The 26125-nt window shown below is 42.7% G+C and overlaps 1 protein-coding gene across 2 annotated transcripts in view; it reads left to right on the top strand.

The window, feature by feature from the left end:
- Positions 1–25620, top strand: part of SLC22A4 (solute carrier family 22 member 4) — a 43355-nt gene extending 17735 nt beyond the window's left edge. The window contains exons 4-10 of one of the 2 annotated variants that reach the window (XR_011567584.1): positions 7059–7230; positions 11328–11454; positions 15424–15524; positions 17921–18037; positions 19278–19460; positions 21627–21762; positions 25237–25620. Coding sequence is in view for 1 of the 2 variants with exons in the window: in XM_070793201.1 (XP_070649302.1) it covers positions 7059–7230; positions 11328–11454; positions 15424–15524; positions 17823–18037; positions 19278–19460; positions 21627–21762; positions 25237–25312 (1010 nt within the window). In the remaining variant the exon portion in view is untranslated. Of the gene's footprint in view, positions 1–7058; positions 7231–11327; positions 11455–15423; positions 15525–17822; positions 18038–19277; positions 19461–21626; positions 21763–25236 lie in introns of both variants that reach the window. The other variant, XM_070793201.1, reaches the window with a different exon arrangement.
- Positions 25621–26125: the final 505 nt, after the last annotated feature.

Genomic DNA, 26125 nt, shown 5'->3' with positions numbered 1-26125 from the left:
GCTGGGCCTGGCCCATAGGGGGATTAAGGGTGGTCGGTGCGGCTGGTACACAGGTGGAGGAGGCACGTGCCAGACAGGAGTCCGGTGCCAGCTGTCCATCTTTGGGCAGATCTGGCTTCACCCCTAAGTCAAAGCCCACCCCCCAGAACATATCAGCTGCATACAGGACAAGCCTCACTGCTGGGAGCCGTCCTATCTCCTAGCAGCAGCCTTGCTTCTGGAGTATCAGGCCGCATGAGGGGGACTCACAAGCTAAAGGTCAGGAGGAGGCCCCCAGGGCCTTCAGCAGCTTTTCCCAGGAGGCAGCAGGGTAAGCTCCAGACGTGTTGATAAGGGTCATCTGCAGGAGTGAGAGTCCCCAGCAGGTTCTCTGAGGCCACCTCCTCAGGTGAGAGAAGCGGCAATGGGGCCACCTCTGGAACAATAGATACTCATTCCCATAACCTCTAGTATGATCATATTTCCTTGTTGGCGGTCCCAGTTTGTCCCTATTGCCACAGTGTAATTACCAACAGCATCCCTTTAATGTAAGTCTGATGATTCTTATCTCAGAAGTCTGAATCTAGTAAGATGATTCTGATAGGTTTTAAGATTCTGGATGACTCGTTGGCTTTCAAGATCCTGTGTTCTCTTTGTTGAGGATATGTACGCCCTGTCAGATTGCCAACTTGGAACTGTTCAAATTCTACTCCTTTAATCATTTGTGAAGCGCTCCTTGCCAAAGGCCTAGCCTTGGCATCTGAAGAAGGAGGTGGGGAGGGCATGCTGCAGTCACACGGCCCCAGCAGAACACCCTCTTCAGCAGGAGAGGACCTCTCTCCTTTCTGCAGGGGGAAGAGGGGAGGGGGAAGGATTCGTTCAGAGGACACAGACAGCTGCCAGCCAGTGGGGCTAGAAACTGGAGACTGGAAGAATTCAGGACAGAAGTTGCAACCTCCTAATGCCTGATGACCCCAAGGACACAGGGCTCCTGGACACAGCAGAGTTTGTTGTTCTCATGGTTTAAATCCCACAGACTCCATCTTCCTTTTGGTGAGCACCCCATACCTGGAAAGCCTGATGGGTAGCTTTGCTTGGGCCAGAACATACTAGAGACTAAACAGAGGAATCTGCCTGAAGTGAGCAGAGCACCTTTAAGCGAACCTAAAGAATCACCTGAAATGGAAGGGCACAAGGTTGTAGTGAAGCCAGAGAAGCCCTGTCCTTGGGATCAGAAGTCAGGCGGTGTCTGTGCCGTGCACGGCATTCCCCAGGGCCTGCTGAACGCCAGCCCTTAGACCTGCCTTTCCAGGGGCACAGGGTGCTTCTGAAGCCACAGAGCCTCCTCCCCCGTGTGAGTGGATGAGGCCGGAGAGCCCATGCCAGGCTTCCTGCAGGGAAGTCTCTGCCCAGCTGACCCTGTCACTACAACCAACTTCTCTCCCTGCTCCTTATGCTGACACGAGTGGGAAGGCCAAGGGAAAAGTAAGAGCTGTAAGATCAGTCGGAGCTTAGATGTACAGCCAGCAGAGGGCGGGCACTGGGTGTAGCAGGCTCTCCATCAGCTGTGCAGGGTCTGGGAGCCTCCCTGGCTATAGTGTTACTCCACTGTGTTCTACAGGAAACTGCTGACATTTGTGTGCTGGTTTGAAACTCCTTGTCCTGGATTCTCAGGCCTGAACATTTCAGTGTCACTGAAAGTCAATCTGCCCCTTGGAGCAGCCAGAAAGAAGCCTTCGCGAGCGCCTGGAGTCGGGTGGGGATGCGAGACACAGAACCATCTCTGGCTTCTGGCAGCGCGGCAGCGCTCTCTGGTGTTCTAGAACTGAAATAGCCAAATTGTGCGTTTCATTTAACTAAAAGCAACCTAAGCTTTGGATCTGGTCTGAGTTCTGTCTGGCCCTTCACCTTCACTTTTGCCCTCTGGCTCCAGGGAAGGGTTGGCAAGATGCTGTGGTGATAATCTGCCATTTTAGGAGTTCTCACATTAACTCAGGAAGCTGAATTACTCCCACTCTCCACACAGTACAAAAATGGATTCTCTCCTTGCTCTGCTTTTTAACAATTATAAAGCCTGCCAGAGTCACAGGAGACAAGAAAGGGGAAGAAAGGAACAGTGCTTCTTAAAGAAACAGAAAGTTCACCCGAAAGTGAAGAGGCTGCCAGAATGATGCTGGCTCAGCAGCAAGTGACCACTCAGGACCAAGGACACCGACCCCACCCACATTCCAGCTCTCCCCTCACAATCTCCCACTGTTTCCCAGAAGTAACACCCTTGAGCTGTCCAAAGCCTCTGGGTGAAACACGAGTGGCATCCTCCTTTATTTCTCGTAACTAGCTGCTTGAATTTATTTTGCCAAGTTAACTGTCTCCTGTCTTGAGTGATTCATTCATTCAGTATTTTCCCAGCACTCTTAACAATATTTGTTCCAACACGCTGAACTACTTAAAATGCTGCTTCCTCTGATATCTTCATGTTTTCTTCCTTTTGATGAGTACATAACTGATGGCCTCTTTCTTTGTAACTTTGGCTACCAGGAAGCTCAGGCTGTTATGCAGCCTTTATTAGCCACATAGTTTTTAAAAGTTTTAAAATTGAGTTTACATAGCATAATGTTAACTCTTTTCAGTTCCGTTCCGTTCAGTTCAGTCGCTCAGTCGTGTCTGACTCTTTGCGACCCCATGAATTGCAGCACGCCAGGCCTCCCTGTCCATCACCAACTCCAGGAGTTCACTCAGACTCACATCCATCAAGTCAGTGATGCCATCCAGCCATCTCATCCTCTGTCGTCCCCTTCTCCTCCTGCCCCCAATCCCTCCCAGCATCAGAGTCTTTTCCAATGAGTCAACTCTTCTCATGAGGTGGCCAAAGTACTGGAGTTTCAGCTTTGTGTATAAATTCAGTCGTTATTAGTATATTCACAAAGTCATACAATCATCGACGGTACCTAACTCCTCAACATTTCATCATTCACAAAAGAAACTTATCAGCAGTTAACCTCCCCATTCTCTTCTTTCCCCAGCTCCTGGCAACCACTAATCTACTTTCGGTCTGTATGGATCTGTCCATATTCTGAACGTTTCTGATAAACAAAATTTTACAACAGGTGGCCTTTGTGACTGACTCCTTCACTTAATGCTGCCAAGGTCGGTCTGTGCTGCAGAATGGCCCAGCACTCCACTGTGCGCAGATACCACGTTTTGGCCATCTCTCCATCAGGTGACAGACGTCTGGGTTGTTACCATTCTTTGACCAAGTTGAAGAACGTTGCTATCAGCATTTGAGTACAAGTCTTTTGTGGGTCCATGTTTTCAGGTCTCTTGGCTGTGTACCTAGGAGCGGACTTGCTAGATGACACGGGAATTTTAGGTCTTACCATTTAAGGAACTGTCAGACTATTTTCCAAAGCGATCTGTTGCACATTTTTGCTCTTTTCTCTAGGTCATGGCTTTTCACCTTTCTTTGTATTTTACTTTAATGTTACCCTTATTTTATTTTATTCAAATTAAAAGCTACTTCAAGGGAGAAATGGGATATAAATACATAAGATGCAGAGATTTGCTGGCAACCCTTGTTGCACTGCCCCAAGAGGGAAGAATTGAGGGACACAGGCAGGAGGTAGGACTCACTGCTGTCTGTCCTCCAAGGGCTCAAATCTGGTTGGCAGAGGCAGCTAAGACAGCTGTTACAGAGAATGTGGGCTGTGGGTCTAGGAGTGTGGGGGGAGCACAGATAAATTGTCTGCATATATGCATAGACAAGAAAGGTCCCTTTTAACCAGAATGATCATGAACGTTTATAGAGAAGAAAGAGGACAAGGGAATATCTGCTATTTTGATGAGAATTCTGAGTATTTTCCAGGAGCAAAGAGAGGTTTTTGCTGTCTTCTGTTGGATCTCTTGGTCAAAGGCACTGTGTTTTCCAACATTCCCCTGACATCTGGTACATTTCAATTGTTTGACCAGGATAAAAGAGTTAACGATTCCTGAGTACCTGCCACATGCCAGACACCTGACAAGGCTCCTTACCTACATTAATCTCAGTCCTCATAATAATAACTCCATGAAGTAGGACTTATCAAAGTCACCCTAGTAGCCAATGAGCATCAAGGGGCCCAGCCCCTGCACATGGCTGGTAGAGGACCCTGGGTCCTACCCTATATCCTGGCAACTGCACCACAGTCATGTTTCTTGGGCTGGGGTCCGCAGACCTCTGCAGGTCATTCATGGAGGGGCAGATCCTGCCTCCAAGTGGAAGGGATCCAGTGGTTCCTGAGCCGACTACCATAGCAGGGCCCTGAGCAACATGACAGTAAGCCTGGCCCCCTCCGAGTCACTCACTCTCGGGGAGAGCGCTCAGATTCTGGAGGTGGTGACAGGCAGTGGGCAAACACTCCTGGCCAAGACATGCTTCTTTGGCTTAGAAGTCAGCGTCTCACTCACAAGTGATACTCAGAGGCCCAACCAGATCAAGACCAAGCAGGCTTTGTTCTAGGAGCAAACACCTAAGGGGTAAAGTCGGTCAGGACAAGGAGCCCCTAGTGAGCAGAGCCAGAAGTCACCAGTCACCTCTCTCACTGCCAGCAGAACACATGGAGTTTGTGACACCTGCTGGCAGTGAAAGGTCTGCAGGAAATAAGACTCCTCTTCCGGTGTCTCTGAGAGGACTGGTTGGCCTCTAGTTAGTTTGAAGACCAGTCCAAGTGGGTGCAATGCAAATCCTAACTTCTAAAATGCAGGTATGGCCCCACCCATCTCCCACACACGTCTCCACTAGAACACAGTTGAAGGACAGCTTGACAGGGTGAAGGCTTTGCTCCCATGTAATTGTTTTTTTTGGACTGTATCCATAGATTAAACTGATCAGGCTTAACTCCTATCTGTCCCGCTTATTGCATATGTGTGAATTTAGGCAATTTGCTTCAACTCTTTAAGTCTCAGCTGATGATATGTAAAACAGAAGTAATATTAGTTGTTATATGATTGTTGTGAAGAGTCAAAGAGATAATATATGTAAACACTCAGTCTGGAACCTGGCTCAAAGTGCCTACTCAAAACAATACTAACTATGAAGATGATGATGATGATGCTCAAGGCAGGGTGATTTTCTAAAAGTCAGAGAGCAGGAAGTCGTGCTCCCAAGGAACTATTCAGATTTGTGCCCTCCCTGTAAGGGAGGTGATTTTCTAAAAGTCAGAGAGCAGGAAGTCGTGCTCCCAAGGAACTATTCAGATTTGTGCCCTCCCTGTAGCTCCACATAAGGACAGAAGGGTAGATTAATGAAGCTTCTGTCCTCCATGGGTACTCTGCAAAGCTAGAGCAACTCTGTCCTGGCCTGAGACCCAAGCTTAAAGAGGAGCGTTATCCAGAAATTCAGTGGGGTAACTTCTTTCTCTTCTCTTATCAGGATCATGGAAGTGTGAGGGAGTTCCCTTGGCCTCTTGAGTCTACAAGATTCTCACTTGGTCCTGTGCACTCTCTCTCTTCCACAATCACATCCTCTGCTGCTTCACTTCTGAATCTCTGCTTAGGAATAAAGCACTATTCATTCCCATATCATGATAATTACAGCCAAAGTGTTTAGAAACCATGGCATGGTGAGTCTTCTTATGGAGTGACAGGAAGGTCATTAATGAGGTAAGAAAAGATCTGGGAACAACGCTCATGATCCTGAAAGAAGTCCAGCTCTATTCTTGGAAATGAGTTTAAAGGCTAAGAAATGCCTTGGGTGGTTAGAGCTATTGTCCGCAGTCCAAGATGTGAGAGATAAACAATCCTGGCCATTTCTATCAGTCTGGGTTTTAGAAGTGGCTGTTCAAAACAGAACCACTGAGACACATCTTCAGTTATGCTGAGTGAGGAAGAAGAGAGGTGAGGATAGGAGCACAAAGGAGGGGAGAAAGGGAAACCAGCAGAAATGGTCATTTTACTGCTTCTCTGGAATTAGTCCTTAATTCCTTAGCCTGTGCTCAGGGCATATAAACACATCTAAGAAACTCCTTCTTAAAACCCAAGCCTGAATAACCTTCAAATCATCTGTTTTGTATTTTCTGGGCTACTTTTCAGTAGTGGTGGGCAGATCTCAAACAAAAGATGGAGCTATTGCCATTGGCCACATCTCCACCCTGGGGCAGAGGACCAAGAGTGGACTCTGTGGAAAGGGCCTGAGTTTTGTGACAAAGAAGAAGCCTGTTCTCAGACTCCTTGTCTCAAATCAAGCACACTCCAAGAAGCAAGCAACATCTCTTGAAGAGCTGGGGCTGAGCCATCCACTGTGGCGCTGAGCAGAGCAGGAGCCTTTCCCAAAACAGGGCCAGATGCCAAGCATCTGGTGGTTTTGTGGTGTTCTGGGAAAGCTCTGTGAGTTCCCTCCATGTGCGGCTAGCTCCAGGGCTGCCGCCTGCCAGGCCAGAAGAGCAACTTCTTCTTGTCTTTCATTGGGCTATAAAGACTGTGTCTGCCTGGGGCTGATCCCTGGGCACAGTGTGGCCTCAGTGGAATTCAGCCCTGGGCACTGAGGCCCTGCTCTGTGGACCTCCAGAGCCAGCTGGATCCTCTTTATCATTTCTCAGGGCTCAAGGTTAGCTAAGGGTGTCCTAACACAGCTCAGTAACTGAACTCTCCGCTGTTTCCGAGAGACCCATATCTGCTTCTTTACAGTAGTGAATGGTGGGAGAGGCTGAATGCCGCATGAGCCACACACCCTCAGGAGAGTTCCCACGCCTCCTGGGACACCCTCACTGCTCCTCACCCTGGGGCTTTTATTTTGGAAATGTGGCATTCTCAGAAGAGGTTACCTCTTAGGGCTGAGCATGATATTCATGACATGAGGAGACATTTTAAAAAAAAATCTACAACTCCTTTAAAATCTCATGAAAACTCATCCTTCTATGAAGTGGTAAGTCTTGGGTCATGTCCCACCTTCCTCCACACTGACCACTCCTGCTCTGGGCCAGGAGGTAAATAACTCCTTCCTCTTCTAAGTGGTTATGTTTTAACTCTAACTGCCAGGTAATGATGCAAAAAAGCAAATATTAAAGTGAGTTAAAATGCTAATACTCCTCCCTTGTTTTGAACAGGAACAGAAATTCTTGGCAAGTCAGTTCGTATTATATTCTCTACGTTAGGAGTGTGCACATTTTTTGCAATTGGCTACATGCTGCTGCCACTGTTTGCTTACTTCATCAGAGACTGGCGGATGCTGCTGCTGGCGCTGACGGTGCCGGGGGTGCTGTGTGTCCCGCTGTGGTGGTGAGTGTGGCTCTGTCTCAGACAGCCCCCTACTGCGGGCCAGCAACCTGGAGCCCAGAGTATGGTGCTGACCTTGGCGTGGGCCTGCTGATCTCACTGGAGTAGGCTGAGGCCTCAAAGCCCAGAGACCGTTTCCCTTGTTGGGGGTAGGCATGTGTGCTGGGGTTTGATTCCCCACCATCCCACAAAGCACCATTCTCAGGAAACCCAGTCCCCCTTTGGCTCTCCCAGCTCTTCTCTGTTAGTGGGTGGTTGCTGTTGTTTGTGGAGACGGTACTGTTGGGTTTTGTTATTTTTAGCTCTGCCCCTCTGCTCTTCTGGAGAAGGAAATGGCAACCCACTCCAGTGTTCTTGCCTGGAGAATCCCAGGGACGAGGGAGCCTGGTGGGCTGCCGTCTATGGGGTCGCACAGAGTCAGACACGACTGAAGCGACTTAGCAGCAGCAGCAGCAGCCCTGCTCTTCTGACACTTTTCTGTAGGAAATCTCTTTCTCCTTATGGCTTCAACTAATGTAACTTCCTCAAGCTTCCCTATCATGTAATGAGTAGCATCTAAGATGTGACTGTTTATCTGCTTTGTCTTGAAGAGCTAGAAAATCACATCTGTTTAATTAATTGTTAGAGAAAATATTCTCTTCACTCCTCCCACAACCCTTCAACCAAATTTTGACACGTTAATGTGGGAATAACAAAGTGTTGAGATGCTGACCCCAATTTTACTGAGTACAGCTATGGGGAAGACTTTATGTGAGAGAACAGAATGACAATAATGGAATAAGGTCCCAGCCATATGTTTTATTTAGGGGAGACTTCTCATTTCTTTGGTTTTTCCATATTTAAACAAGAGCAAAGGGGATTTTTCCCATTACTGAGTTCGGTACTCTCTCTCTCCCTCTCTCTCTCTCATTGATTAGTCTTGATTTAGTTTCATGATATCAAAATCAAATCTCCTAGCAGTGACTGGTTTTACTGAATTGCTTGACCTCTCTCTGCTTACAAACAATGAAAGTATTTTTGATCATGTGTGGGGGCTCACAGGTTAGACTAGCCCTCATGGTTGCCCTGTCCTATGGACATACTTAGGAAGTGTGCCTTAGGAAGTTTCCCAGAAGGACCTTCATCTTGCTGCAACTGTTAGGCAGCCATAGAGGCTGACAGTAGTACTTCTTGGCCTTGTTAGACCTGGTAGCTGTGGTTAGACCACTCCAAACTACTGTCCTTTTATGATCTCTAAGGCTGCTATGATTTACCAATGCAAATCCTTGGCATGAGTGTGCATGGGAAAAAGAAAGCACTTTTTTTTTCTTATTTCCCTAGAATTTGAGAAACAGCGTGTTAGATACTATTCTGATTTCCTGACCCAGTCTGAGAGTAGGGCAACTTTCTTGAATGAGAATCACCATCATCACCATCATCATCACATCACATCAGCATCACACCCTCTCTCCACAACACGCCCTGCTAACTGAATTTATTGTAAAAGGTGCTGGTGACCAGACAGTCTCTCAAGTCACAAGCCAAGATTATTCAGAGGTTACTTACTGCCTCTTCAGTTGAATGATTTTGGTAATCTGTGTTCATTGGTTCTAGTTGTCATTTCAGCATAAGAGACTAGTACTTTCAAAATATGTTATAGTCAACTGTAGTACTATATGATTCTATCAGAGAGAGAGAACAAAAATAGAAGGGCCCTGACTGTAAGAGATTAGTACGGATTTTAATTTGCGGGGCTTGGATCTTTGCCTCGGAACCAAATACCACAGCAAGGAACAACTCTGACAGGTCAGCCTCTTGGGTTTCTAGCACAGAAGGTCCATCCCACAAGGAGCTGCCTTACTCTTGCCCTGAGGAGAGTTGTTTCTATGTTGCCCATGGGCTGCTCCATGGGTGCTCCTGGCTGTGGGCACATTGTACCCAGGACAGGACTGCCCCAGACAGAGCACAGCCCGGGGCCAGGACAAATAAGCTGAGTGCTTGTCCTGAAAGTTTAACAGTCTTATCAGTTTTCTATAAAAATAAAAACAAAATAGCTCTCTTTTGAACATTTCGTCCTTGAGGGTGGGATTTCCTGAAGCAGTGCCCGTCCATCGGGGTGGGCTGGGATTATGTGGCGACGGGGCTTCAGGCTACTGAGACCTCTGTTGCCTATTCAGTATGTGATATAGACTCTCCAGCAACACTCTTCCCCTGTTCAAGTTCTACAGAGAGGCTGTAATGTAAACCTTATTTGGCCCTCCACTAACTTGAAATGATGAGCTAGACTTGATTATTTCTGCACCAAAAAGCCATGGCAATTCACAAGTTAAGATGGCAGCAACCCTAAGTACAGTGGGCTGAAAATTGGAGCAGGTGGTTTGGGGACTTTTTAATGTCCCCAGTTTCCTTTAAAAGGCTTGGCAGTAAGTGACCACAAGTATGAATGGAGTGTTGTAGGTGGGGGAGGAGCCCCTAGGTGCAACGTGGGGGAAGTTTTGCAATATCTAGCTGACTAAGCATTTGGAACTTGAGGCCAGTGATGGCCCTCAGAGCTGATAGTTAAGAAAGGTAGGGTATGTCTAAGAACAACTTGGTTGGGGAAAGATACCTCTCAGAAGTAGAAGTGCCCAAGCTGTATAGTTCTTCATTAATATAGTTGCCTCTAGCCACATTCAATGACATATGAAAATTAAGAAAGTGCAAGTGTTAGTCTCTCAGTCGTGTCTGACTCTTTGCCACTCCATGGACTGTAGCCTGCCAGGCTTCTCTGTCCATGGAATTCTCCAGGCAAGAATACTGGAGTGGGTTGCCAGTCCCTTCTCCAGGGGATCAGACGTGGGTCTTCCACATTGCAGGAAGATTCTTTACCATATGAACCACCAGGGGCCACAAGTAAATATAAAATTGGATTCTTCAGTCACTAGTCACACCAACTCAATAACCACATTTGGTTAGTGGCTGCTGCATTGAACAGCACAGATACACAGCACCAGAGAAAGTTCCCTGGGACAGGACAGCTCTAATTACCAAGGGCCAGTGGCCTAACATCATCACAGTTGCTACAGGGACCAACCAAGTGTATATTCCAAAAAATGCCAAGTGGGTTCATTTTTCAACTCGTGTGCTTGTGGTAGGCTGGGGAAGGAAGGTGGGGGTTAGCTATTTGATATGTTGTGTTTTGCTCTGAGATAATTCCTGTTGAGGCTTTGCAGGGGCCTGTTAATTATAGGAAGACTATATCTGTACATGTAATTTCTTTTCTAGGACAGCTTAATACTGACAAATAGATAAGGAAAACAAGAGCCAGCAAAAGAATGGCTAAGCAATTCTGAGAAATAAAGATTAGGAAAGAATGATAAAAAATAAATAAAAATAGAAAACTTAGGAAAGAATAGAAGTCAGCCATGTCTGAGCATCAGTTAAAAATGTGGGTAGATTGTATAATAAAAAGTCAGTTTCTAACTAACACAACATTGTTAATCAACTATATTCCAATATAAAATAAAAAAAATTTTAAATGTTTCTAGACAATAAAAAATAAAAACACCACATTGGCTATCTCCCTACAACTGATTTGGGTACTCACTGAGCTGAGAATCTGTTGAAAGCCATGGGACATCCCACAGAGGTGTGTCAATGCACTCGCCTCCTCCTCTGACTGCCTAAGGAAAAGCCCGAGGAACACAGGTGCCTTCTTTTACCCAGGAAACTTGTGAGCATCACCAGCTGGGGCACCAGGAATTCCCCTAGGGATGGACACACTGAAAAGACACTAGACTCTGATTCTGTAATGAGCCATGCTGGCTATGAAGTTTTGGGTGGTATTCTCCAGCTGCCCTGGTTTCAACATGCCCATAGTTAATGTTACTCCTTGTAGGCGGGCCCTGGCTTCAAGTACAACTAACGATTGGTCTTATGATTTGATCAGAACCTTCAAATGTGAAGGTACTTTTACTTATTCCTACAAATAACTGAGTTCTTATGAAGCCTCCCTCCTGATGTTCTTTAAAAAGACAAACTAGAATTTTACAAAATAAAAATCATTCGGGGGCAACTTAACAGTTGATAGCATCAAAACTTGCTACTGTGAAAAATTATGAAACATCCAAAATGAATTTTAGGTTTATTCCTGAATCTCCCCGATGGCTGATATCCCAGAGAAGATTTAAAGAAGCTGAAGATATTATCCAAAAAGCTGCAAAAATAAACAACGTAACTGCCCCAGTGGTAGTTTTTGATCCTGTGGAGGTAAGGATTTGCAAATGTTTTCTCTTGAGATCAGCTGTGCATTCTTGATTATGGAATTTAATTTGATTCAATAGATTTTTGAGTGCCTACTATGTACCAGGCACTGTTCAAGACCTTAGAGACAAAATGATGATGAAGTTCTGAGATAAAACCCATCTCAAAGGGCTGTGGACCAATTAAATATAATAATATATATAAATTGCTTAGCAAATAGCAGTGAAAGTGTTAGTTGCTCAGTCATGTCCGACTTTTTGCAACTCCACGGACTGCAGCCCACCAGGCTCCTCTGTCCATGGAATTCTCTAGGCAAGAATACTGGAGTGGGTAGCCATTCCTTTCTCCAGGGAGCATACAGCAAGTGTAGATTAAATATTAGTTCTTGCTCTGTACCACGGATGCAGCTACATACTGGTGATTTTTTAATATCTATATTAAGTGGGAAAAAAATGTGTTTGAGAGATATTCCACCCATGGGTTCCCCACTGTATTCTGAACCTTACCAAAGTCTGCTGGGGAAGCTGTACCTGTCTTTAGTCTTGCTATATCGTGTCTAGGACCCTAAGGCCTGAGAGCATAGGCTGGTGGATTCACACCTGCAGGAAGGAGGCCATGGGAAAAAGCAAATATTTAGTGGAGGCATACTCACTTCCTGACAGTCAGTAAGGACTCACCGTGTCCTTGGCCATACCTCATGCCAACTCCCAGAGAAAACAAGAAAAATTAGACACATGAGGAGCATAGAATATAACCCAGAGTGTTAAGAGAATTAGATGGAAGATAAGTGATGAGGTGAGGAAGTCCCCAAGGAGCAAACAGGGTGAGCCAGCAAAGACAGCAAAGTGATTCAGGGCTGGTCCAAACCAGTGAGGAGGCTTAACTGATAGGGCAAGGGCATTCATGGCCAGAAGGGTCAGGGACTGCTCAGGACACCCCAAGAAGACTATATACTTCTTAGTCTGTATGCTTGCCTCCACGCTCACATCTGTGCCCCTGGCCACCCCAGGACTTTGGATGGTGACGAGTGTGCCAGTACTCTATCCTTCTTGGCCTTTGGAACCTTTTACAGAAGCAGATACCTTGGTGATGGCTGGAGGTTTAATTACAGTGGCCATGAACCCAAGCTTTCAGAGAGCTGCCAAGAAAAATATGTCTTAATCCTTTGCTCTTCGGATCAAGAATTCCGTTCCCAGCCTTGGTCAATTTAACTGGATGCAAAAATAACATTGGGAGTGTCTAACACTTCTGGATCTCAGAGCTGTGCTGAATGTTTTGTTTTTTTTTTTTGATGTTTAATGGATAAATGGTCTGACTTCTGTTTTGAGGACCTTAGAGTCTAGTAGTAGAGATAAAGCTTATGTGGATGAAAGCAATCATAAAACATTTCAGAGATACATAGTTATATAGACAAATGAGAACAAAGTCCAATGTCAAAACACATGCTTTCTTCCTGCCATGAGGCATACTGAACCTCAGCTGAACAAACCCGAGGAGGAAAAGGGAGCTTGTGCTTTCCTGAGGCCAAGTCATCTCTCCCTATTCACCTCCCAGGTAGGGTCCTCTGAAGGAGGATATATAGGGCCCTGTGCCAACAAATGCAAACTGCTCGGAATGGTAATAAAGAGCCCACCAGATGCCAGGCACATTGTTCAGCTCATCTGATGCTCATGCCAATCGTTGCTAGTACATATTATTATAGGCCTTTTCACAGGAGGGCTAACAGGCACAGTTCTTCTTAGTTTAAAAGTTAAATTATTTGCCCAGGATTACACAGATAAACGTCTCACTCTGGTGCCTCATGTTAAGGGCAGTGGCATTAACTTGGACAGGAAGAAAAACCATGTCATACCATCTTCAAACACAATCTTGGGCTTCTGCGGCTTCCTTTCTGAAGCACCTTCAGCCTTCTCATGGTGCCCAGTCCAAAGGCATTTCGGCGGCTCCATACAAGCCAGAGATAAGCACTGGATACGGAAATGTTCTTGTCCTGAGGTTTCCAAATCTGGCTGCTTATCACCACCACCCAAAGAGCTTTTAAAAATTACAGATTCCCAGGCCCTTGAGTCCTAGGAAAGATTCAGACTAAGCAAACCCAAGGTGGGACCTGGAAATCTGCATTTTCACAAGGACCCTGTGGAAGTGCCAATTGTCAGCATAGGCCTGATCCCCAGGTCCTGTCTGTGCTTGGTCCCATGCCCATAAAACTTTCAGAAGGACTGCTAGTCCCAGCAGTTTACGCAGGGACTTTCTTCCTTGTGATAATTGGGTAATACTGCCAGAGGCATGTTCTGGAGGTTTTCACTCCAGATAGTGCAGAAGCAGAAAGGTAACATGACTGTGAGTTGCATGAGGAGGTGCCTGATTGTTCTCAAAAAGAAAGATGCTAATATTTGGGAAGCAGCTACAAGGCCGGGTCTGGCACTCTTCCTTCCTTCATTGTGGAAATTCTTTCCTTGGCCTCTTACTGAATACACGCACAGAGTCACAGAGTTTAACTTTATCCTGAAGAGATTCTCCACCTCAGAGCCTTGTAGCTTTTTTAGTTTCAATTCCTTTTTTTTTAATTGAAGTATAGTTGATTTATAATATTGTATTAGTTTCAGGTGTACAAGAAAGTGATTCAGTTATTCTTTCAGATTATTTTCCATTATAGGTTATGAAAAGATATTGAATATATTTCCCTATGCTGTATAGTAAATAATCCCTGTTGCTTATCTATTTTATGTATAGTGGCTTGTATCTGTTAATCCCATACATCTAGTTTATCCCTCCGACCCTCCTTCCTCTTGCCTTTGATAACCATGTTTGTTTTCTATGTCTGTGAATCTATTTCTGTTTTTTATATAGATTCATTTGCATTTGTATTACATATATAAATGACTTATAATATTTGTCTTTCTCCCTCTGACTTACTTCACTAAGTGAAATATTCTCCTGTTGCAAATGGCAATATTTCATTCTTTCTTACGACCAACATTCCATTGTGTATATACCATAGTATCTTGAGCCAATCATTTGTTGATGATTGTCACTTGGGTTGTTGTCTTGGCTAATGTCTTGGCTAATGTAAATAGTATAGTTTCAATTCTAATAAGCTTGATTATCTAGATTCCTAACACATGAAAAGTTAACTTCAGTAAATTAAAAGTAAAGGGAGGAAGCCCATTAACAGTAGTAAGAATACCACCAACCATTGACAGCTTACGTGTTTTCCTCAATGGTGCAATAATTAAAATAAGAGTTAAAATGTATGGGGTGTTAACAATGGTTCAAATACTATGTTAAGATTTATATATATGACCTCACTTAAACTTCTCAATGCTTAATTATTAGACCCATTTTACAGAGAGATAAACTGAGGCTCACAGAGGATAAATAGTAACATTTTCAAGGTCCCCTGGTTAACCCAAGTGTGTTCTGACACTGAGACAAAAACAGGAAAAGTATAAAAAGCAGATATGAACCTCAAGGTAGTTTGGGGCTATATGGCCCTACCCACTCAAAAGGCCCTAAGGTTCAGTGTGATTAAGGTCACCCATGGTGATGCCCATGAGTCAAGGCAAATCTATGTTAGCAGTCAGGCTTTACATAAAGAGATAGTGAAGCCAATTTTTATATTTTAAAGGTTTCTGTCTAAAATGGGCCACAAACATTTTTAAATGTTAGAATAAGCATCCTTTATTTAGATGCCCTTATTGTATGCAAGGGCTTCCCTGGTGGCTCAGAGGGTAAAGCGTCTGCCTGCAATGAGGGAGACCTGGGTTCTATCCCTGCATTGGGAAGATGCCCTGGAGAAGGGAATGGCTACCCACTTCAGTATCCTGGCCTGGAGAATTCCATGGACTATATAGCAAATTCCAGACTTCTAAGCATATTCAAAGTGAAGTGAGTTACATGCATAAGAATATACTATCGTAGCCAAAGATACTTCCTCATCGTTTCTTAATCTCATAGTTGTGTACATTACTTTAGCAACAGGAGCAACTCCCCCTGAAGCAGCAGAAAGTTTTCATTTTGGACCTGTTTAGGACTCGGAACATTGCTACAATAACTATTATGTCTTTGCTGCTATGGTAAGTAATAACAGATCTGGAAATGTGACATATAGCATGTAAATATAGAGCTGATTTTCTTTTTTTTATTTTATTTTATTTTATTTAACTTTACAATATTGTATTCAAGGGACAGGGTCAAGGCCTGGGTCCTCCTGAGACAAAATTAAAAGTTTAGAATCTAAGTTATTTGGAAAGCCCTTAACTTAATTTAAGGGCTTCCCTGATAGCTCAGTTGGTAAAACTGCATTGCTCTCGGCCTGCAATGGAGGAGACGCAGGTTCAAGTCCTGGATTGGGAAGATCCCCTGGAGAAGGGATAAGCTACCCACTCCAGTATTCTTGGACTTCCCTTGTGGCTCAGCTGGTAAAGAATCCACCTGCAATGCGGGAGACCTGGGTTTGATCCCTGGGTTGGGAAGATCCCCTGGAGAAGGGAAAGGCTACCCATTCAAGTATTCTGCCCTGGAGAATTCCATAAACTGTATAGTCCATGGGGTGGCAAAGAGTTGGACACAACTGAGCGACTTGCACTTTCAACTTAATTTATGGAACTGGATACTGAAAAAAATGTCAAAGAGAACTTTGACCCACATGGAAAGGGTCCCCTGCCCCTCCTAAAGTTACTGGGATTAAAACTAATGATATCCTGGATGCCCAAAGCTGAGATGCTAACTCACCTCCTGCTTCCAGAAGTTGTACAGGCAATTAATCAGTGAGCTTAGAATATGCTGAGTCCCCACTGCCTGACTTGGAGTTTTGACAAGCTTATTATTCTTGTGAATAGCAATTTACTGAGTGATTTTTAAGACACATAAATAATGAACTGACTTTGTAGGCAAGATTTAATAATATATCTGCCAAGAAATTAGGAAGAAGACAGAAAGGAAAGAACATGCCTACTCCATGATGGCAGCACAAAAAACGATGGTAATCAGAACTACCAGGCTCACGCTGCAGCTAGTCTAATTTTAGAGCCGCCTTGTATTAAATTAGAAGTCATCAATAACAGAGTTTATGCCCCTGAATTAAGCAAGTGTGTCCTGGACACGTGGCTTTCCCGCACAATGGACCTACTTAGTTCTTAAATGTCAGCAGGTATCACTGATGCAAATGAATCTTGAGAAGGGGCACTCCTGGGCTAACAATAAAGTAGTCGTTAGTTTTATTCATGCTGCTCTTATTATCAAATGTGAAAATCACTAAGATCCTAGAGGAATAAAGTTTCATTTTTTGTTTTGTTTTGAATTAGCCCTTGTGCTATCCAACCTAGTAGCTGCTGCTAAGTCGTTTCAGTCTTGTCCGACTCTGTGCGACCCCATAGACGGCAGCCCACCAGGCTCCCCCGTCCCTGGGATTCTCCAGGCAAGAACACTGGAGTGGGTTGCCATTTCCTTCTCCAGTGCATGAAAGTGAAAAGTGAAAAGGAAGTCGCTCAGTCGTGTCCGACTCTTAGCGACCCCATGGACTATAGCCCACCAGGCTCCTCCATCCATGGGATTTTCCAGGCAAGAGTACTGGAGTGGGGTGCCATTGCCTTCTCCTCCAACCTAGTACAGTATGTGTAAAAAAGATCCAACAGTGTTCCTGAAAATATTTTTCAGATGTTCTCTGCTTTTCAGTCATGTTGATAATAAGCAAGTTTCTCCACAGAGGAGTCTGCATAGTGTTATATATAACTTAGTGTTTTTTCCACAGAAAAGCTTTTATGTGGAAGTTAACTATAATGGCGGGATATGCAATGTGCATTCTGTGATACCCTGAAGCATTATGAGACTCATTTTTTTCCCCTAAAGTGAGTTTTACTAAGTCAATTGGAATTTACTGTAAGTGGATCCCACAGTATTACCTATGTATCTTTTTCTTTTTGGGGGGAGGGGAGGAGAATGAAATATGGATTTTATGTTCACTGATGTGACAGTCTTTCTTCAAATAATACCTCTAAGGGGATGAGAATGTGTTGTACAAGCTATTCTACTGAAACCTGAAATTAGCTAGCTTAGGATAGGTAATTGTTGAATATTTGTATATTTAGACTTAGTGCTGTCCACTTTCTGCAATGATAAAAACATTTCACATCTCTGTTGTCCATTATAGTAGCCACTAGCTCCATGTGGCTACTAAGGAATTGAAGTGTGGCTAGTGCCAAAGTGAGGGATGAAATTTTAAGTTTTACTTAACTTTACTTTTTACTTTTAAATAACCCTATGTGGCTAGTCACTACTTGTAAGGTACCAAGATATGGACAACTTCCTATCCATCGTGAAATTGTAAAGTGACTCAAGCCATCCTTTTGTCGTTTCTGTCTTTCGATTTCCAGGATGTTGACCTCAGTGGGTTACTTTGCTCTGTCTCTCAACACTCCTAATTTACATGGAGATCCCTACCTGAACTGTTTCTTCTCTGCTTTGATTGAAGTTCCAGCTTACATTGCAGCCTGGCTGCTACTTCGAACCCTACCCAGACGTTATGTCATAGCTGGAGTACTGTTCTTTGGAGGAAGTGTGCTTCTCTTAATTCAGTTGGTACCTGCAGGTAAGAAGCTAGCCAGTATTAGCAACTTACCAGAAAAGATCCACACCTCGACCAGGCTAGTTATTAGTCGTGTGTGCTTAGTCGTTCAGTCGTGTCCGATTCTTTGCGACCCCATAGACTGTAGCCCACCAGGCTCCTCTGTCCATGGCAAGGATGGACAAGAATACTGGAGTGGGTGGCCATTCCCTTCTCCAGGGGGTCTTCCTGACCCAGGGATCAAACCTGGGTCTCCTGCATTGCAGGCATGTGCTTTACCATCAGAGTTACTGCTGCTGCTGCTGCTGCTGCAAGTCGCTTCAGTCGTGTCTGACTCTGTGCGACCCCATAGACGGCAGCCCATCAGGCTCCCCCGTCTCTGGGATTCTCCAGGCAAGAACACTGAGGGAAGCCCTAATTATTAGTCACTTCCCTATTTATGTAGCTTTTACATAATAAACCATTCATAAGTCAGTTACACAAGAGATAGCTAACTCTGTGATTTCCTTTGTTCAAAATTAGTCCCTTCAAACAGAAGGGTTAGTATCGGAGTCAGAAATCACCACCAGAAGAAGAGTAACACTCCCAGTGCATCCCCTTCATAGAAGCTTTCACCTAATCCCTCAAACCTTTGAGGCATAAACCTGAGTGCTAATTTCTTGGTACTTTCAAACCTTCTCTCTGATTGATGTATATATACAAGTGTTAAGAGTTGGTAGTACATGCCAGTTCCAGTATAAATTCAGTGATTTTTATCGTCTGTAATCTTTAAGTAGTTAGAAAGCACATGAAAAGATACATGCTTCTCTTTTCCTCTTATGTCCAAGTTTCTCATATTGTTACAACATTAAGTCAACAGATTATTGATATATAGTATTATATATAGAAGTATATATCTCAAGAATAATAAGTAGGATAAAAGGATTGGTTCTTCTGTTCAAAGATTAAACTTAACTGCATTAACAAGCTAACAATTGACTATGAAACTGTTGTAATTAAAGTGTAGATAAGGTCACGGAATGCATAAATGATCTAGAATGACAGAAGAGTGAAGCTCAAAGCACCCTTCACTCTCCATCTTTTTCTACGTCCAATTAGTAAGCCTTTGAAGAAGAAGTGTAATTTGGGGAATATCTTTATAGTAGAAAATATTTATATATGAAACATAAAACATTCCTATACAAGCAATAGGGACAAAACAAGCAACTATTAAGAAAGTATTGTTTCTACAAGCACCTCTGTTTACACTGGGTGTCTTCTCCAGGTTACAACTTCTTGTCCATTGGTCTGGCCATGTTGGGAAAGTTTGGGATCACGTCTGCCTTTGCCATGCTGTATGTCTTCACTGCAGAACTCTACCCAACCCTGGTCAGGAACATGGCAGTGGGGGTTGCCTCCATGGCCTCCAGAGTGGGCAGCATCATCGCTCCCTACTTTGTTTACCTAGGTGAGATGCATCTTATCAGTCTATCCTTTTTTTTTTTAATATATCTATAAGTAATAGACTTTCTGTTGTGAAAAATGCAAACAGCACAGCAAGTGCTAGACTCCTGTACAAGGTCACCTGTACTCTCTCAGTTCCTCAAATCACAGCTCTCAGAGAAACTAACACTAACCTTTGGTGAGTAGCCCTCCAGACATTTCGTTTTGTACAACACACACACACATTTTTAAATACACAAAATTATATCATAAATATTGTTTCATGACTTTTTTTAAACTTAACATTGTATCAGAATATCTTTCCTGATTGGTATATATATAGTTTTCATCTTTGCCTTTCATCTTCCCTATACTTTCATACCATGCTCATGTGGTCTAATTGGTATATATGTAGTTCTTTTATCTTCTATTTAGTTAGTACATAGACTTCTAATATATGTGTACACATAATTTATTTAACTAGGTTCATGGATGGATATTTAGGCCATTTCCAAGTTTTTGTTATTGCAAATAACATTACAGTGAACATTCCCCTACACCCCCACAGCCTTTGTATATATGGATCAATGGATTGCTGGAGCAATTTAAAAATTTCATAGATATTGCCAAATTGACTTCTGAATACTATACCAGTTTACAATCCAACTATCAATATATGAGAGTGTCTGTTTCTCCACATCCTCACAACAATGGGAATCATCCAATTTTTTAATTATTGATAATCTGTTGTGTGAAAAATGGATATCATTGTTGCTTTCATTTCTTTTTCAACTATGAATGAGGTTGAACATTTTTTCATGTATTTACTGACATTCTATTTATTTTTAAGATATCTGACTGTCCATGTCTTTTCCCATCTTTCTAATGGTTTATTCAACTTTATATTTTGAGGGGGGAGCTTTTTGTAATTGAAAAAATTAGCCCTCTATATATATATTGTAAATATTTTTTCCTAGTTTATCATTTCCCTTTTGACTTCATGACTTTTTTTGCAGTGCAGGAACTTTAGCTTTTATGTGATCATATTTATTCATCAGAAGGGCTTTCATGAGATGTTCCATGTATGTAGGAGCTAGCACTCGAAGCCTAAACCTCATAAGAACTTTACTGGTGAGAGATGGAGACACAGTTCCTTATTCTTCCTAGTTATTCATTGGTTACCTACTGGTTCAAACACACACAAATACATCCCCAAAGACATATGTGAATTCTCAGACAAGGTACACTCTAAAACCTTACAGAGAAAGAGAGACATTTTCCACACAGCTGCCCTGAATACCTGAGAAATACATTATTATGTAGAATGGTGTCTTTTCATCTTCCCTATACTTTCAAACCATGCTCATGTGGTCTAATGGGGGACCACTTACATAAGAAATGCAGGAGTCTGAGAAAGAGCTTTCTGTTCCACAGTAGCAGCTCCTGTTGTTGACAACAGAGGCCTTAGAGAAGCTTCAAGATTTATATTTTTTTTGTCAAATAAAATTCTTTGTTGTGTTATTCCTCTGTAATCTCTGTATGTAGAAGGGAAGCAAGATGAAGATCTATTATTCTCCTGTCCAAGTAACACCAGATAAAGAAGAGGTGGAGTGGTTCTTCCAATTACATATAAAACCAAGACATATAAATACTGCAGAAAGAAACCACAGTGCCTGACATTTATTGATTTAAATTGGATTGAATATATTACTTAGATTTTCTTTGAGAGTCTCACAGCTCTGTGGACCTAGCTTTCTACAGCAGCCTACTGGTCTGGGCAAGTGCAAAGATCATATCAGTCATCACAGCCAGTACCTGTCCCTGCAACATCCTGGTCCACCTCTTTCCCTGTGGTGTCCTCCCATCCCCCATCTCCAGTGACTTTTACCTTAAGAGAACTTTGGTAGGCAAAGATTTCTATCAAAAGAACATCTATCACACCTGATTAAGTAGCAGCTGAGAGAATACCAGTTGACATGAAAGACTTTTTGATAATGCAAGATCAAGGGTGAATAATTATGGAAATTCAGAGGCAATGACATCTGCCAAACAGAAACTGTGTATTTTGCACACTTTTTTCTTCTGTAAGTATTCAGATTTAAAACTGTGTGCCACCATTACAAAGTGATTCTCAAGAGCATCTGGAGAGTCCCTCTATCTAACTGATGTCCTTACGTCCTGTGTCTTACAGGTGCTTACAACAGAGTTCTGCCCTACATCCTCATGGGTAGCCTGACGGTCCTGATCGGAATCATCACTCTTTTTTTCCCTGAAAGTTTTGGGAGAACTCTACCAGAGACCCTAGAGCAGATGCAGAAAGTGAAAGGGTAAGTGGAACTTTATTTTTTTTTATTATTATTATTTTTTTTTACTTTGCAATATTGTATTGGTTTTGCCATATATCAACATGCATCCGCCACGGGTGTACACATGTTCCCAATCCTAACCCCCTCCTCCCACCTGCCTCCCCATACCATCCCTCTGGGTCATCCCAAATTATATGTATAAAAAAAGAATAAACATGATAGAATAAATAGGAAGCTTCTGAAAAGGAAGAGTAACAGTGGAGAGTAGCACTATCAGATAATAAAGCATATTATTAAGCAACGGCAATTAAAACAGTATGATAACAGTATAGAAAAATAAATTACCGGGATGGGATAGGGTTCAAAATTAAACTGAATAAAATAAGAGAATTTGGTGTGAGATAATAAGTAGCACTTCAAAATCAGTGGGGAAAAGTTAGATTATTCAGTAAAAAGTGGTAGAATATTCAACTAGTCATTTTGGCTACATCAAAAGCTGAAATCCTACTTCAAAATATATCATGATAAATTCCAGGAAGATTAAAAATTGAGGCCTAAAAATATAAAGTCATAAATGCACCAGAAGAAAACATAAATATTTTATAACCTTAAAGAAGGCCTTTCTGAGCATGATATGAAAAACAAAAAGACATAAAGGAAAAGATCAACATATTTGATTAAGCAAGTTTAGATATTGTCAGTAGAGCAAAAGTGAAACCATAAATTAGAACAAAGGTCGACAAACCAGGGGGAAAATATTTGCAACACACCAGACAGAGTTAATAAACTTAAGATACAAGAAGCTCTTAGAGGTCAGTGGGAAAAAGACCAACAACTCAGTAAGAAAACTGGTAAAGGTCATGAACAAGCAGTTTATAGAAAAGAACATTTCAGGGGCAAATATATTTATGAAAAGGAAATACCTGTCCACATTAATAAAAAGAATTTTTAATGCAATATCATTTTTTGGCCTATGAGATTGTGTGAGAGTTTTCTTCTTGATATCAACCAATTCTGACACCAATGAAGTGTCCTGTAATGACATTCAATTATGACACTAATTACCCAGGACTAGTATCATCCTCTACAGGTTAAAGGCTCAGTCCCATAAGACAGCTTACTCTTCAGCTGCCAGTCACAAGTAAAGTAATGGGTCCCCAAGGTTATCCACATTTCTGGCTGTTGGGGAGGGGGAAATTTACTCCCTTACCCCTTTAAGTTCTTGTGGCTGAACTAATAATAAAATTGACACAAGTCAAGTCAAGAGCAGAAAAACACATTTGAATTCATGCATACAGAGATCTCTCAGAAAGAGGACTGCAGACATGGCCAAAGCAGGCAGCTTTTACACTTTTTAGACAAAGAAACAATAAAACTGAGAGGAATTGATAGGACAAAGAAACTTAGGTTTGAGTGCTTAATTGCTGTTGTTCAGTCGCCAAGTAGTGTCAGACTCTGCGACCCCATGGACTTCAGCAAGCCAGGCTTCCCTGTCCCTCACCATCTTCCAGAGTTTGCCGAAGACATGAACTTGGGTACTTAATTAGTAAGGAATTTAAATAAAGTGTGGGCCTGGGTGGTAATTTATAAAGAAGCAACAAGGTTTATTTATACAGATTTTTTGGTCCTGCCCTGAATTCTCCATCTCTGGTGATAAGGGTGTCCTTCTACCTCCGTATGTGGGGAGTGAGCATTTTCCAAGAGGGATTTATTTCCTGCTTTCGGGGGCACAGAGGAGGCCAGAGCTTCTTTCTGCATCAGCTCCTTCACAAGCAACTTGAATTCAAAATAATCAAAATGGGGACTTCCCTAGCAGTCCAGGGGTTAGGATTCAGTGCCTTCACTGCTGAGGGCCCAGGTTCAGTCCCTGGTTGGGGAACTAAGATCCCACATGCTGTGTGACCAAAAGCAAAAACAAAATCAAAAAGCAAAATAATCAACATGCTATTGTGGCATATTTGGGGGCAGCCTGCCCTGAGCTCCAACATGTCCAACGTGACTACAAAGTCTGGTGTTTCCACAACGCCCCTCCTCAAGTTCAGGAATTTGCTAGAATGATGCACAGAACTCAGGAAAACATTTTACTTACTATTACCCATTTGTTATAAGCAACACAAATGAACAGCCAGGGGAAAACGTGAGGTCCGGAAGGGCCCAGAGCACAGGAGTCTCTGTCCTGTGGAGTTGGGGAGCATCACCATCCTGGCACGTGGATATGTTTGCCAATTCAGACGCTCTCCAGACCCCAGTAAACGTTTAGGAGATTTTATGGAGGTTTTTCATCACATCGGCATCATCAATATTAATTTAACCTCAGCCCTTCTCCCTTCTCTGGGGGCTGGAGGGTGGGCTGAAAGTTCCAGGCTTCTAGTCAAGGCTTGATCTTTCTGGAAACCAGCCTCCATCGTGAAGCTATCTAGGGACTCACCAAGAGTCACCTCATTAGAATAAGAGGCAAGACATTCTTGTTACCCTTGTCACTCAGAAAATTACAAGGGATTTTAGGAGCTCTATTCAGAAACCAGGGACAAAAATCAAATATCTTTCTATGACAACACAGACTGGCAAACATTTAAAAGATCAGTGGTATGGTAGTAGAAGTTTAAGGTTCATTTATTTTTATTTATTTATTTTTGTCCGCACCGGGTCTCCGTGGCTGCAGGGTTTCTCTAGATGTGGCAAGCAAGGGCTCCTCTTCGCTGTGGCATGCAGGTTTCTCGTTGCAGTGGTTTCTCTTGTTGCGGAGCATGGCTCTAGGCACGCGGGCTTCAGGAGCTGGGGCTCGCAGGCTCTAGAGTGCTGGCTCAGCAGTGGTGGCTCTAGAACTTATTGGCGCTGCAGCACATGGGAGCTTCCCCAGCCAGGGGGTGAATCCATGTCCCCTGAATTGTTAGGGGGATTCTCAACCACCGGGCCACCAGGGAAGTCCAAGAGAAGTTTAGATTCTAGAGGGAAACTGCCTGGCTTCAAAACCCAAATCTACTGCAAACTTGGGCAATTCGCTTAGTTTTCACTAGACCTCAGTATTCCCATCTGTTATATGGGAATAGTTCATATGGCTTTTGTGATGTTATATAAGATAATGTGTTTTTTGTTGTTGTTGTTTACTTTTTTTTATTTTATTATTATTATTTTTTTTTTACTTTACAATATTGTATTGGTTTTGCAGTGCAGAGCCATGATAAAAATAAGTCCATATGTGAATGGGTTGTGATCCAGACTGGATGTATATAGCAAAAGATGCCCAGTTTTGATAGGCTGTTTCTCCTAATGATGAAACTACTTCAATATCAACTTTACCTTACCAAGAACTTCATGCTTACCACTCTATTCTTTCCTCAGTGAAACTATAAAATTGTGAATACTAGTGCTAGCTATACTCATGAGGTTCTTTTTAAAGTAATTACTTGTTCATTGACTAGAGAAATGTTTTTCTGTGTCAATTTGGCATTTTTTTTTTCATTTAATTTTCTTTGGCATTTTTCTTATTTTCAGGTTCAGATATGGGAAAAAAACAAAAGGTTCAATGGAGAAAGAAGAAAATTCCAAAGTTATAATAACTTCATTCTAATAAAATTCCCATCCTATTTGGTGAATTGAAAAACATCCATAAGCCTGTGAAGAAACTAAAGCTGTTCCTGATGAAAAGGACTGACTAGGAGAAAAAACACTAAAATGGACCTTGCTATTAAGAAATGCTTGCCGTATGGCAAACTCTGGACCAGACTTACAGATAACTCCTTATTTTTAAAAACAAACCATTTCTAGAGACTTTTCCTAATTAATTCGATGAATTGAGTTTGTCGGATTTTTAGAAAACGTGTTGGTCAAGGACTGGAAAACCCATATATAAAGATTAAACTCATTTCCAAATACAAAGACTATCCAAATTTTTTAAAAATTCATTGAATTAACTCAACTGTCAGGCTTGTGTGTGTGTGTGTGTATAAGTAAACCAGCTCATTCAAAATGACCAATTATATGCAGTATTCCTACCCAGCAAATTTTATACGCTCCTTTGAGAAGAATTGATGGCAGATACTAATAGCATTTACAAGTGAAATGTATCAAGAGATCAGACAGCCTGGCTCTATGGCCTGTCAGCATTCAAGAAGGAAACAAGGCAGCTCCTGGCTACAATTTCAGAGGCTATGGCTCACAGGCTATCGAGTGATTCACATTTGTTGTGCTGTTTGTGAGCACTTGACTAAGCTTTCTGTTCCCTAAGACTGGCTTAAGGGGCCTTTTTTTTTTTTTTTTTAGGTTAAAAAAAAATCAGGAAAACCACAAACTAGTTAGATTGGTAGAGGTGGTTTGTGTGCCCCATAACGAAGAGAAATCAGCACCACAGAAAAAGACTATCCAAGCTAACTATCTGGAGATC

This window comes from Bos indicus, chromosome 7, assembly GCF_029378745.1.
Source record: "Bos indicus isolate NIAB-ARS_2022 breed Sahiwal x Tharparkar chromosome 7, NIAB-ARS_B.indTharparkar_mat_pri_1.0, whole genome shotgun sequence".
NCBI classification, from domain to species: Eukaryota; Metazoa; Chordata; class Mammalia; order Artiodactyla; family Bovidae; genus Bos; species Bos indicus.
The sequence above is the reverse complement of the archived record's forward strand: the minus strand, read 5'-3'. Positions and strand labels throughout refer to the sequence as shown.